This window comes from Amblyraja radiata, chromosome 31 (genome assembly GCF_010909765.2).
Source record: "Amblyraja radiata isolate CabotCenter1 chromosome 31, sAmbRad1.1.pri, whole genome shotgun sequence".
Lineage (NCBI taxonomy): Eukaryota > Metazoa > Chordata > Chondrichthyes > Rajiformes > Rajidae > Amblyraja > Amblyraja radiata.
Window position 1 is genome coordinate 2,414,985 of NC_045986.1, and position 13,539 is coordinate 2,428,523.

The following is a 13,539-nucleotide window of genomic DNA, read 5'->3' on the forward strand; positions in this document are numbered from 1 at the left end:
CATTAAACTTTTGCTGTGGAGTTGAGGCCAAAGTAGGTTTGTTTTCCCCTCCATGGCTCTATCCTGGAATGATTCTTCAGCCTCCTCTGTCCCAGCTCATGTTCCTCACTCCATCTTTTCTGGCTTCTCAGTGTTGGTTGTAGTGGTCTGTAAGTTCCTGAGTGGTGCTGGCAAAGTGGGTGTCGAGTAGAGCTATCATCTAGGAATCAGTGATGAGGTGACGGAAGGTGCATTTCTCAAAACATTATTTGGCTTTGAACACTTCTTCAAAGGGTCATAGAAGCAGATTCCTTGAATATTTTATGAGGCAGAGATGTATTTTTCTTTAGCAAGGAGTTATAGGTTACCATGGGCAGACTGGAAGGTGTAGTTGAGGTTACCGTTAATAGCTGTGATCTTATTGAACAGCAGAGCAGACAAAGGGCCAGTTGGCCTATTCCTGCTACTAGTGTAGCAGCTTTGTAAATAGCCCCAAGTCCTACAGTTTGGATCTCCTTCCCTCAAACCTTCACCCAGCCATTTCTCTCTGCAACCTTAAGAGTCATCTTAAGACTTGACTTTTTAACATAGACTTGGCTCCTCACTCTGATGTGAATCCTTGTGGGTGAACCAGCAAGGCAAAGGTGCACTTTAAATACAGGTCATGGTTGCTGTCCACTTTCAAAGGGGATCTCTGAGGAATGATTAGCAATGGGCTGATGATGATGGATGATAAAAATTGCAGCTCTGTAAAATAAAGTTTACAATATAAATGTTGAATCTTCTGTTCCTCCCCAATCCCAACCCCCATCCAAAAGTATTCAAGTCCAGAACAGGAAGAGGAAGGTCGTAAAAGATATGAAGCTCAGAAATTGAACCGAAGTGAATCCAAGCAAAGGAATGGCACAATAATTTTCCCCACCATTAATGTGGGTAAGTGCACTATTAAGCGTTTCCATTTATACGGTGAGACAGTTGTGAGAGTCATTATTCCTGTCATTAACACCCAACCTGTCCACTTCAATGGAACCTGACCTTGTACATTAACATGTTGTGGGCAGTCCCCAATATCAACAATACTCGTTGAATGTTTTTGATTCTTTGCTGTTTCTGCTTTGTCTGCAGCACCTGTGGCAGTTGTCCTGCTGTTGAAAGGTGCTGTAATGCATTCCCATTGTCCATGACCACAATAATAAATTGCTTGCTCCAGCACCACAAAACTATACTTTCTGCATTCAAAGGCATGGCATTTGCATCTGCTGATGAAAGACCCATTGACAGAGTCAGCCTTGTCCTGGAGAAGATCTTGTTTGGACTTTAGAGTCTGCAGTGACCCGTGATCACCCCCGATAACTAGCACTATCCTACACAATAGGGACAATTTACAATTTTTACCGAAGCCAATTATCCTACAAATCTGTACATCTTTGAAGAGTGGGAGGAAACCCACGCGGTTATAGGGAGAACGTACAAACTCTGTACAGACAGCACTCATTGTCAGGATGGAAGCCGGATCTCTGGCGCTATAAGACAGCAACTCTATAGCTGCCTCACTGTGCCGCACTTTGCTAACACAATGCGAACACAAAATATGGCGTATGCTCAACAGAAACATACTGATGAATGTGAGAAAGAAGAGTACATTCTCACATGTCACAAGGTTTTACTTAGTCACTGCTCTCCCAGGATCCCAGTAGTAATGGAACACCACAAGAATGTTGACCCCACAAGAACATCATTCTGAACACACAGTCTCTTTAACGGGACATAAAATGCCACCAACCCTTTCCTTGGATTTATAGCCACAAACATGCTGGTACTTCTCACAACTTACATTTCCAGTTACTTGTCTGTGGCATTTCGTTAAGGTTACTTTTGACTGGCAAGCATCATAATTATTAAGACAACAACAGTTGAAAATGTTTGAATATGTGAATAGTATTTGTAATGTTTCGTTCTCACAGTAATCCAGTAGCACCTATTAATAACTGACAAATTGTTAAAATTTAAAATGTTCCATTTTAAAGCGGCCTCTGCTGTTTGATCTTTTAAAAGAGAAGCAAGGATAGGAGTGAGCTGATTAAGATTAGAGAACCCATTTTCTGCATCAGCGCTACCCGTGAGAGCTTTGCCCTTGGGGAGCCAGTATCTGGAGTCCATGGTTCCCCTTCAGGCGTAGCTGTCTGGCTAAACTTTCTGGCAGCATCAAGCACTCAGAAAATTGGCCTTGGTGAACAGAAGCAAGAACATGATTTTCTCCTCATTGCTAGCTAAAGAATGAAAAAAAGACGGGAATTATATTCCACCATCTTGCATGGCTCAATAATATTTTGAGGCTCAAAGCAGCATATTAATGTGAAAGCCAAGACAATTTATGTGGGTCGACACAAAGTGCTGGAGTAACCCAGCGGATCAGGCAGCATTTCTGGAGAAAAAGGATGAGTGACGTTTCGGGTCAGGACCCTTCTTCAGACTGTGTCCCGACCCGAAACATCACCCATCCTTTTAACTCATCCTTTGACCTGCTGTGATACTCCAGCACTTTGTGACTATCTTCGGTACAAACCAGCATCTGCAGTTGCTTTCTACACAATTTATGTGTGTGATTGACACAAGCATTGCAGAGTAATGGAAGGTAACAATGGGGGGGGGGGGGGGGGGGGACTTGGATGAAATTTAATGCAGATGCAGACATGAAACATCCAAGGAGATTGATTCTAGGATGGGATCAAAAACAGATTTGCATCCAGTCATGGAATAATGAATCTTCAAAATATCAACACACAGTAATGCTGCTGCCAAGAAAGTACACAGGATCGCAGGTTATATACTTTAGTGTGGATAAATATGAGGGGAATTATAAACTTATGGAGTTAATAGTGGACCCTAGGAGGAGAGGAACACCCCTGTCCCCAGTCTCCATCAATGGCGTGGATGTGCAGTTTACCAGTGCTGAGGCCTTATACAAGAAGGGATAGAGCCGGCTGTACTTTGAGAAGTCTCCTCTCCATCAACGTCTGCAACAAGATGCTGCAGATGTTCTACCATCGGTGGTAGCCAGTGCCATCTTCTTCGCTGTTGTGTGCTGGGGCAGTAGGGCGAAGGCCGTGGACGCCAGTAGGATTAACAAACTCATCAGGAAGGCTGGCTCTGTCCTGGGGGCGGAGTTGGAATTATGGGAGGTGGGCTTGGAGGGGAGGATGCTCCCCAAACTGCGGAGCATCCTGGACAATACGGGTCGCCTTCTCCGTGACACACTGAAGATTTTCCCTGTGGCTATCAAACTACAACTCCTCTCCCTGTCGTGATATAGACTGAAATTGACTCCCCTCCCCCCCCCCCCCCCCCCCCCCCCCCCCCCAATCTTTGCACATCCCCAATCCTTTCTACTCGTCATTTTAATTTCGTGGTTCATGTCTTTTGTGTTTTTATGACTGATAGCAGATCAATTTCTTTCCTAGGATAAATAAAGTTCCATCGTATTGTTTTGTGTCGTAAACACCAATGACAATTAGAATCGTGAAGTTAAAGAGTCATATAGCTCAGATACAGGCCCATGTCGATCAAGATGCCCCATCTAAACTGGTCCCATCTGCCTGTGTTTGACCTATAGCTCTCTAAATGTATTTTAAATCTTGCTATAGTACCTTCCTCAACTACTTCCTCAGGCAGTTCATTACATATACCTACCACTCTGTGTGAAAAAGTTTCCCTTCAGGTTCCTAATAAATCTTTCCCCTCTCATCTTGAATTGAACAGAATACATTTTATTAGCCAAGTATGTATACATACAAGGAATTTGCCTTGGTGCTTTGCTCGCAACAACACGATATACAGTAGACAATTAAAAATAAAACATTATAATTTAAACATGTGAAGAATGAAATTAAATACAAACTATGTCCCCTGGATCTTGATTGCCCCACTCTACCTAAAGGCTCTGTGAATTTACTGTATCTATTCCCCTCATGATATTTTACACCTCTAGAAGATGACCCTTCATCCTCCTGCACTCCATGGAATAAAGTCCTCTCCTCCCTCTAACTCAGGCTGTCAAGACTTGGCAACATCCTCGTAAATCTTATCTGCAATGTTTGCAGCTTAACACCATCCTTCCTATAGCAGGGGGACCAAAACTGAAGACAATAGTCTGCTATTGCTGATCTGAATGCCCCTTTTCCACATTGCAACTCTACTGTATTTCCTGTCTGCTATTTTGGCATTAGCATTAACACTGGTTAAATTTGCAGGGGTATGTCATATGAACACATTAAATGTTCATTATTACAGGTGTTCTCTAGCCTCATTTTGCTTTGTCCTTTCCCATGTGTAGTCAACTGGACTAACATGCAATAGAACGTAGAGCTACAGTTTACAGCTAATTTAAATTTGATTAAATTGGAATGAATTCATAAAGTGAAGTATGTTTAATTTCTATCTAATTAGAGTCAGAATAGATTCAATTTCCTTGAATTGTATTAACTCTAGTTTTTTTTCCCCTGTTCATTATGACTTTCCTGCCAGACCGAAAATCCAAAGGTAAGCTTATCTGAAACTCCCTTATTTAAGTAAAGATTAGCTCATAAGATTCAAGGCCCTGCAACATAGGTATAGCTGCAGATGACACAAAATGCTGGAGTAACTCAGCGGGCCAAGCAGCGTCACTATATAGAAGGAATGGGTGACGTTTCGGGTCAAGACCCTTCCTCACCCATTCCTTCTATCCAGGCTATGAAGAAGGGTCTTGATCCAAACCATCACCCATTTCTTCTATCCCGAGATGCTGGCTGTCTCACTCAGTTACTGCAGCATTTTGGGTCCATCTTCAGTGTAAACCAGCGTATGCAGCCCCCTCCTAGACATATAATGGGTGACTTCAATCTACATATAGATTGGGTGAATCAAATTGGCAAGGGTGCTGAGGAAGAGGATTTCTTGGAATGTATGCGGGATAATTTTCTAAACCAACATGTAGAGGAACCAACGAGAGAGCAGGCTATTCTAGACTGTGTATTGAGTAATGAGGAAAGGTTAGTTAGCAGTCTTGTTGTGCGTTGCCCCTTGGGCAAGAGTGACCACAATATGGTTGAGTTCTTCATTAGGATGGAGAGTGACATCGTTAATTCAGAAACAAGGGTCCTGAACTTAAAGAAAGGTAACTTTGAGGGTATGAGACGTGAATTGGCCAAGATAAACTGGCGATTGATTCTTAATGGGTTGACGGTGGATATGCAATGGAAGGCGTTTAAAGACTGCATGGATGAACTACAACAATTGTTCATCCCAGTTTGGCAAAAAAATAAATCAGGGAAGGTAGTGCATCCGTGGATAACAAGGGAAATCAGGGATAGTATCAAAACAAAAGATGAAGCGTACAAATTAACCGGAAAAAGCAGCCTACCAGAGGACTGGGAGAAATTCAGAGACCAGCAGAGGAGGACAAAGGGCTTAATTAGGAAAGGGAAAATAGATAATGAAGAAAACTGGCAGGGAACATAAAAACTGACTGCAAAAGCTTTTATAGATATGTGAAGAGAAAAAGATTAGTTAAAACAAATGTAGGTCCCTTGCAGTCAGAAACGGGTGAATTGATCATGGGGAACAAGGACATGGCAGACCAATTGAATAACTACTTTGGTTCTGTCTTCACTAAGGAAGACATAAAAAATCTGCCGGAAATAGCAGGGGACCAGGGGTCAAATGAGATGGAGGAACTGAGTGAAATCCAGGTTAGCCGGGAAGTGGTGTTAGGTAAATTGAATGGATTAAAGGCCGATAAATCCCCACGGCCAGATAGGCTGCATCCCAGAGTACTTAAGGAAGTAGCCCCAGAAATAGTGGATGCATTAGTGATAATTTTTCAAAACTCTTTAGATTCTGGAGTAGTTCCTGAGGATTGGAGGGTAGCTAATGTAACACCACTTTTTAAAAAGGGAGGGGGAGAGAAAATGGGGAATTACAGACCAGTTAGTCTAACGTCGGTAGTGGGGAAACTGCTAGAATCAGTTATTAAAGATGGGATAGCAGCACATTTGGAAATTGGTGAAATAATTGGACAAAGTCAGCATGAATTTATGAAGGGTAAATCATGTCTGACGAATCTTATAGAATTTTTCGAAGATGTAACTAGTAGAGTGGATAAGGGAGAACCAGTGGATGTGTTATATCTGGACTTTCAGAAGGCTTTCGACAAGGTCCCACATAAGAGATTAGTATACAAACTTAAAGCACACCGTATTGGGGATTCAGTATTGATGTGGATAGAGAACTGGTTGGCAGACAGGAAGCAAAGAGTAGGAGTAAACGGGTCCTTTTCACAATGTCAGGCAGTGACTAGTACGGTACCGCAAGGCACAGTTCTCGGACCCCAGCTATTTACGATATATATTAATGATCTGGACGAGGGAATTGAATGCAACATCTCCAAGTTTGCGGATGACACGAAGCTGGGGGGCAGTGTTAGCTGTGAGGAGGATGCTAGGAGGCTGCAAGGTGACTTGGATAGGCTGGGTGAGTGGGCAAATGCATGGCAGATGCAGTATAATGTGGATAAATGTGAGGTTATCCACTTTGGTGGCAAAAACAGGAAAGTAGATTATTATCTGAATGGTGGCCGATTAGGAAAGGGGGAGATGCAACGAGACCTGGGTGTCATGGTACACCAGTCATTAAAAGTAGGCATGCAGGTGCAGCAGGCAGTGAAGAAGGCGAATGGTATGTTAGCATTCATAGCAAAAGGATTTGAGTATAGGAGCAGGGAGGTTCTACTGCAGTTGTACAGGGTCTTGGTGAGACCACACCTGGAGTATTGCGTACAGTTTTGGTCTCCTAATCTGAGGAAAGACATTCTTGCCATAGAGGGAGTACAGAGAAGGTTCACCAGACTGATTTCTGGGATGTCAGGACTTTCATATGAAGAAAGACTGGATAGACTCGGTTTGTACTCGCTAGAATTTAGAAGATTGAGGGGGGATCTTATAGAAACTTACAAAATTCTTAAGGGGTTGGACAGGCTAGATGCAGGAAGATTGTTCCCGATGTTGGGGAAGTCCAGAACAAGGGGTCACAGTTTAAGGATAAGGGGGAAATATTTTAGGACCGAGATGAGGAAAACCTTTTTCACACAGAGAGTGGTGAATCTCTGGAATTCTCTGCCGCAGAAGGTAGTTGAGGCCAGTTAATTGGCTATATTTAAGAGGGAGTTAGATGTGGCCCTTGTGGCCCTAAGGGGATCAGGGGGTATGGAGAGAAGGCAGGTACAGGATACTGAGTTGGATGATCAGCCATGATCATATTGAATGGCGGTGCAGGCTCGAAGGGCCGAATGGCCTACTCCTGCACCTATTTTCTATGTTTCTATAGATCTAGCTGAATACTGCTACACGCTGTGTTTGAAACATCGTTAAAAAAGCAAAGGGATGAATTCTGGGAACAACATAAGAACGTGTCATGAATGTTGTGCAGAATTTGGCAATGAAGGAGAAATGATTCTGGTATTATTCTGCCCGCATGTTACTGCGGTAATGATTGACTTTGCAGAATGGTGTAATATAGCTTTCTGCTTCCCCATCTGATTGTGATTAAATGGTTTCCCACGCAGATGGAGAGAATTCTCATTGCAAAACCTAGTGAAGGGCCAAAACCGCATAAATATGACTGAAAAAGCTAAGCTTCAGTCTTTCTTGCTTGGCTCTTTTCTTTTCCCAATTAGCAGCAACTAGCAGACCTATTGCGGGCTCACCCAATCTGTCTGTTGCCACTGGTGATCACATAGGCCTCTAAGATCAAAAGAAGTGCAGAGTATCGAGAATTAATAAGGAAAGAAAATGCTGTGGAATACTGCACTTTATAGTTTAAGTGGCAGTAAAAAAAAAAAGGTTTCCTGGGGCAAAGTAATGGTGTGGCACACTGATGGATTTCTCCACAGATTACAGTTTAGTCTTGACAGAACATGGCCAGGCCACTGCGTACTGGGCAAAAGGGTTCTGCTGTTTGTCCCAGTGCATAAACAATACAGTGCAATCTAAATTATATACATTTAATTTATCGTTAGGAGGGCAAAGCTCTCCTTTATGAAATTTACAGTTCATAGCCAATTGAGAATTGATGGCAGGCCGTCTCATTGAATCACTGCGGTTCTTCTGATAAAAGTGCTTCAAATATGCTGATTTCGTTCAGACCGAAAGGTCTGAATGACAAATAAAGGATTCAATTCAATTCAATGGGCCAAAGATCCAGAAGCTAGACCCAGATGAAGAAATGGTGATATATTTCCAAGGCAGGGTGATACGAAGACCTGAGGGCTCGTTTCAAAATGCCTATTGCTCTTTGTTGGTGGTAAAGTTCAGATGTTTGGGAGCAACGTCAGAATATCATAGGTGAGTAACCAAAGTGCATTTCAATATCCAATTAATTTCTCTGTACAACTTCAGTAGTTTACTTTCAACAGAAGAAGACACAAAGTGCTGGATTAGCTCAGTGGGTTAGGCAGCATCCCTGGAGAACATGGATAGGTGACGTTTTGAGTGAGGACTCTTCCTCTTGCTTATTTATAGGACTACTGGCTGAAATGCCTTTGGTTCTGAGTATCTAAACCTACTAAGAGGGGTGACATTTGCAATTTACCAGGCCCCCACATGTACATTTGCTCAATTAATTGGCCTGCAGAACTTTGTGACTGCATATGAGTGACCATTAAAGCCATTACATCCTGCAAAGGTTATCTTTTAGTTTAATTTGGAGATTCAGCGCGGAAACAGGCCCTTCGGCCCATCCAGCCATCCCCGCACATTAACATTATCCTACACACAATAGGGACAATTTACAATTATACCAAGCCAATTAACCGACAAACCTGTATGTGTTTGGAGTGTGCAGGGAAACTGGTGATCTTGGAGAGAACCCATGCAGGTTACAGAGAGAATGTACAAATTCCGTTGAGACAAGCACCCGTAGTCTGGATCGAACCTGGGTCTCTAGCGTTGGAAGGCAGCAACTCTACTGCTGCTCCACTGTGCTGCCCTATCGCTAGACTTAGATTCTGGCTCTGGGAGAAGTTTGAAGGTCACTGCAAACATATAAATATTAATTACAATGTGCTATTGGCTGTTCTTGTGACCATTCTTTGAGTTGACATTGCAGCTATTGTGATCTTGGTTGTAGGTGACTTCATTCTGGGTGCTCTCAGAAACACACTATACTTTTTTGGGATGCTCAGGATCAATTTATCTCCTTCAGTCTTGGCTTTTAACCATCTGGATTGTAATTGAATTTGGCCGAGGAATTTAGAGCTGCTGCAGGTAATTTGAGAGAACATTTAATGTCACTTAAAATCTCTCAAGTTTAGACATTAATTCAAATTTGATTTTCTCCTGGAGGAGATTCATAGTTAACAGAGTTAGTCATTTAAACCTCAACATGCTTTCAACCTGTGCCATAGCAAGTGTTGATTGACAGCAAGCGAAAAGGAAAGGCAATGAAAATGAATTGAAACAAGATTGGAGGAATGTGTTTTTACCTATAGCCCAATTTTCCTTCAACTCTGCATGCGAGTTGCTTTTAATTTTTACTCAAAAGTATTCAACAATCTTTATTTAGAATGGCTTAAGTTACAGATGAGCGGTCACAGACTGGATGGAAAAGTGAGTGAAGAACAAAATAGCTTTAACTAAAGTCACTACTGTGACCTTTTGTTGATAAGGTTCACCACTTAAAAAACAGACAACTCACAATAACGTTAGGTAAATCAACTCAAGCTTTACTGATCATCAGCCGGTGGAAGTGACGGGGATACACCAGTCAAGTATGCAACAGACACTTGACTTCCCCACGCTACCACTTCAATTAACAAAGATTTCCATGGTATTTTTATACTGTTTTATACTTAATCACTTTCCAAAGATGTTAGCCATGGTCACATCACTTAATCACATTCCAAAGATATTAGTCATGGTCACAAGATTCAGCCAATACGCACCACTACACGATGAGTCTGACCTTGTCTCTCTTCGACACATTTCAACGGCACCGGTCATTGTCTCAATATACATCAACCTGAGCCAAGCCCGGGCTTGTCTCTCTCTCTTATCAATCCACTGGAGAAGGCTAGCTTGAGACAAAATATAAGCTTCAACCTAGTCAAGCATTCAACTATGTATCTTTTATATATTTAAAAGCATTTAACCTTTTCATTGTGGTGTTGACTTGATCCTTAACCATGGCTTTCACGATCTGTCACAATTGATCCAGTCGACGACTATACTCTCCTCCAATGCTCTTCTACCATTGTCTACCTCACTGAGAATGCCTTTGCGTAGTTCATACAATTTTCCCATGTTTTTGGCACCTTTTGCCAACATCTTCTTGAGCTGGCCGTTCATTTGCAACCTCTGCTCCTGTGACGTAGTTTGAGATTTTTTCTACATGAAGATAGTCATAGTCAAACAGCGTGGAAACAGGCCCTTGAGCCCAACATGCCCACACCGACCAACATGTCCCATCTACACTAGTCCCACCTGCCTGCGTTTGACCCATATCCTCTAATCCTATCCTCTCCATGTATCTGTCTGATTCTTAAACGTTGCGATTGTACCAGCCTAATGTCCTTCTCCGATTAGATTAGATCAGTTTCTTGAGTGGATAATTAGCTTGTGTTGAATAGTGAAGTTGTGAACATTGGAGCAGAACTTGTGAATTTATGCAGACCTTCTCTGAGAAGTTAAATGGATCAAGTCCACAATGTCAGGGATTGGAGGGAGCTGTATGTCTTTATGAGATTTTCTTATTCTTTCATTATTAATTTAATGTGCATTATCTTCATAATGCTATGTATTGGCCAATGATCATATAGTTATCAGAACAAGCCAGCTTACAGTACACAAATTTTCAATTCCATTTGCTAGACCATTAGGACCGATCGAGATGGTGAAATAGAACGGGCAGACTGCTGTGGTTGAGATTCCGATTTCAGGTTGGGTTTGTTTCATTAAATTGGCCAGCGGAAGTTATAGGACCAACTACCAGGAATATCTCGGGCCTGCGACAGTTTTCTGCCCGAAGGTTATACATACATACAGGCGACGTATTTGTCATAGTATTGCCCTCCAACATCAGTAATTCCAGCTCAGCCAGGGCATTGCACATGGCATCTTTGAGGCCTGTATAGCACAGCTTTTCACAGCATTCCATCTCTGTGAATTGAGAGTAACAGCCCTTGACATCAAAGCAGCATTTGATTGAGTATCAAGGGTCTCGACTGAACTGGAGTCGGGTGAAATCAGGGGGAAACTCCTACTGCGCTTGTTAGAATCATATGTGGCACAAAGGAGGATGGTTGTGGTGCTTGGAGGTCAGTCATCTCAGCTAAAGAACATCTCTGCAGTAGTTCCTCAGGGTGGTGTCCCCGACCCGACCATCTCCAGGTGCTTCCTCATTAACCTTCTGTTAATCGTAAAGTCAGATTAAGGATGTTCTTAGGTGATTGTCTAATGTTCAGCACTATTCAGCGACTCTTCAGACAAGGAAGCATCCCACATCCACATGTAGCAAGACCTGGACTATATCCAGACCTGGGCTTGATAGATGGCAGGTAACATTCACGCCACAAGTGCCAGGTGATGCCGATATGCAACGAGACAACCCAGATAGTTTGTATAGAGCAATCTGACTGGGGGGGGGGGGGGGGGGGGGGGGTGATTGCCGAAAACGATGGGGGGGCCCAACTGGCGGCGTGGGGGGAGCACGAATTGAATTGAATTGAATTGAATACCTTTATTGTCATTCAGACCTTACGGTCTGAACGAAATTTCGTGCCTGCAGTCATACATACAATCATACAATAATAAACAACAATAAACACAAATTAACACCACCACAGTGTATCCTCCAAGCACCTCCTCACTGTGGCGGAGGCAAAAATCTTAGGGTTACTGTCTCTTCCCTCCTCTTCTCCCTCTGCGCTGAGGCGATTCCCCACCGGGCGATGGCACAACAGTCCCGCGGCTCACCGAACCCCGCAAACGGGCCGGTTCAAACACCGCGGCCCGGGGGTGGTCAAAGCTGCCGCCCTCCAGTCCAGCGTACGCAGCCGCTGGCCCGCGGCTCAACCCAGGACTCAGGTCACCGCCTCAGAACGCCGTCCCAGCCACCGGAGCACCGTTCCAGCCCCGAGCCGGATCGCCCTCACGTGAGTACCGTCCTCCCTCGGGCTGGGCCACTCCGACGGGAGTGCCGTTCTCCCTCGGGCTGGGCCACTCCGACTGGAGTGCCGTTCTCCCTCGGGCTGGGCCACTCCGACGGGAGTGCCGTTCTCCCTCGGGCTGGGCCACTCCGACGGGAGTGCCGTTCTCCCTCGGGCTGTGCCACTCCGACGGGAGTGCCGTTCTCCCTCGGGCTGGGCCACTCCGACGGGAGTGCCGTTCCACCCTCGGGCTGGGCCACTCCGACGGGAGTGCCGCTCCTCCCTCGGGCTGGGCCACTCCGACGGGAGTGCCGCTCCTCCCTCGGGCTGGGCCACTCCGACGGGCCACAGCCCCTCACGGGAAAGTCTCTCAGCCCCTCGCCAGGCCGCTCTCACGAGAGCGCAGTTCCAGCCCCGGGCTGGGCCACCCTCACGGGAGCTCAGGGCGAGTCCTGTCAGCTGCCTCCAGAGTCCCGAGGTCGCCAGCTCCGCCATTAGGCCTCAGTGTAGACGGAGGCAGAGAAGGGGGATACGACAAAAAGGTCGTATTCCCCCGAAGGGAGAGACAGCAAGCCCCGTTTCACCCCCCACCCCACATAAACACGACCTAAAAACCAAAAACGTAACTAGACAAAACAAAAAAAATACAACACAAAAAAGTAAAAGACAAACGGACTGCAGGCGAGCCGCAGCCGTTCCCGGCGCCGCCACTTCCAGAATGGCGATGGACCCGGCGGGAGAGGCTGCGAGATCGAAGGGGAACCCTGAGGGGTGCGTCTCCTCAGTGAATTTTTCCAACTTTGTCAGCACCAAAACGTGGCGACACTTGTGTACTGCCTGGGTGACGTCTGTTTTATGATTTTACCGGGTTGTATGCGAAACAAAACATTTCACTGTACCTAAGTACACGTGACAATGAAGTATAATTGAATCACTGCAGCAACTTGCCCAAAACCCCTGAGACAGCACCTTCAAAACCCATAACCTTTATACCAGCTATAAGAGCAAGGGCAGCAAAAGCCTGGGAACAGCACCTCCTTGAAGTCGTCCTCCAAGCCACACATCATCCTGACTTGGAAATATATCACTATTCCTACATGTGACTGAGTCAGAATCCAGGAACTCTCTCCCTAACAGCATTGCGGGTACGCCCACACCTCAAGGAGCTATGGTTCAAGAGCGGAGCTCACCATTACCTTTGAAGGGCAGCTAGAAGGACAATTAAATGCTGGCTCGCTCAGCAAAGCCGGCTATGAGATTGAAGGAAAATGTTAGGGAAACACGTGTAAGAGTAAGAAAGATAAATATAGAAAGTTATGTCTACTGTTTCGCGAATAAATGAACAGAAAATACATTTAGGCGTAATGATGCAGAATTGTATG

At 44.5% G+C, this 13,539-nt stretch overlaps 1 protein-coding gene across 1 annotated transcript in view; it reads left to right on the top strand.

The window, feature by feature from the left end:
• acot7 (acyl-CoA thioesterase 7) overlaps nucleotides 1–13,539 on the top strand; it is a 228,135-nt gene that overhangs the window by 16,639 nt on the left and 197,957 nt on the right. The window contains exons 3-4 of the mRNA XM_033048577.1: nucleotides 798–912; nucleotides 4,504–4,518. Coding sequence (XP_032904468.1) covers nucleotides 798–912; nucleotides 4,504–4,518 — 130 coding nt within the window. The remainder of the gene's footprint in view (nucleotides 1–797; nucleotides 913–4,503; nucleotides 4,519–13,539) is intronic.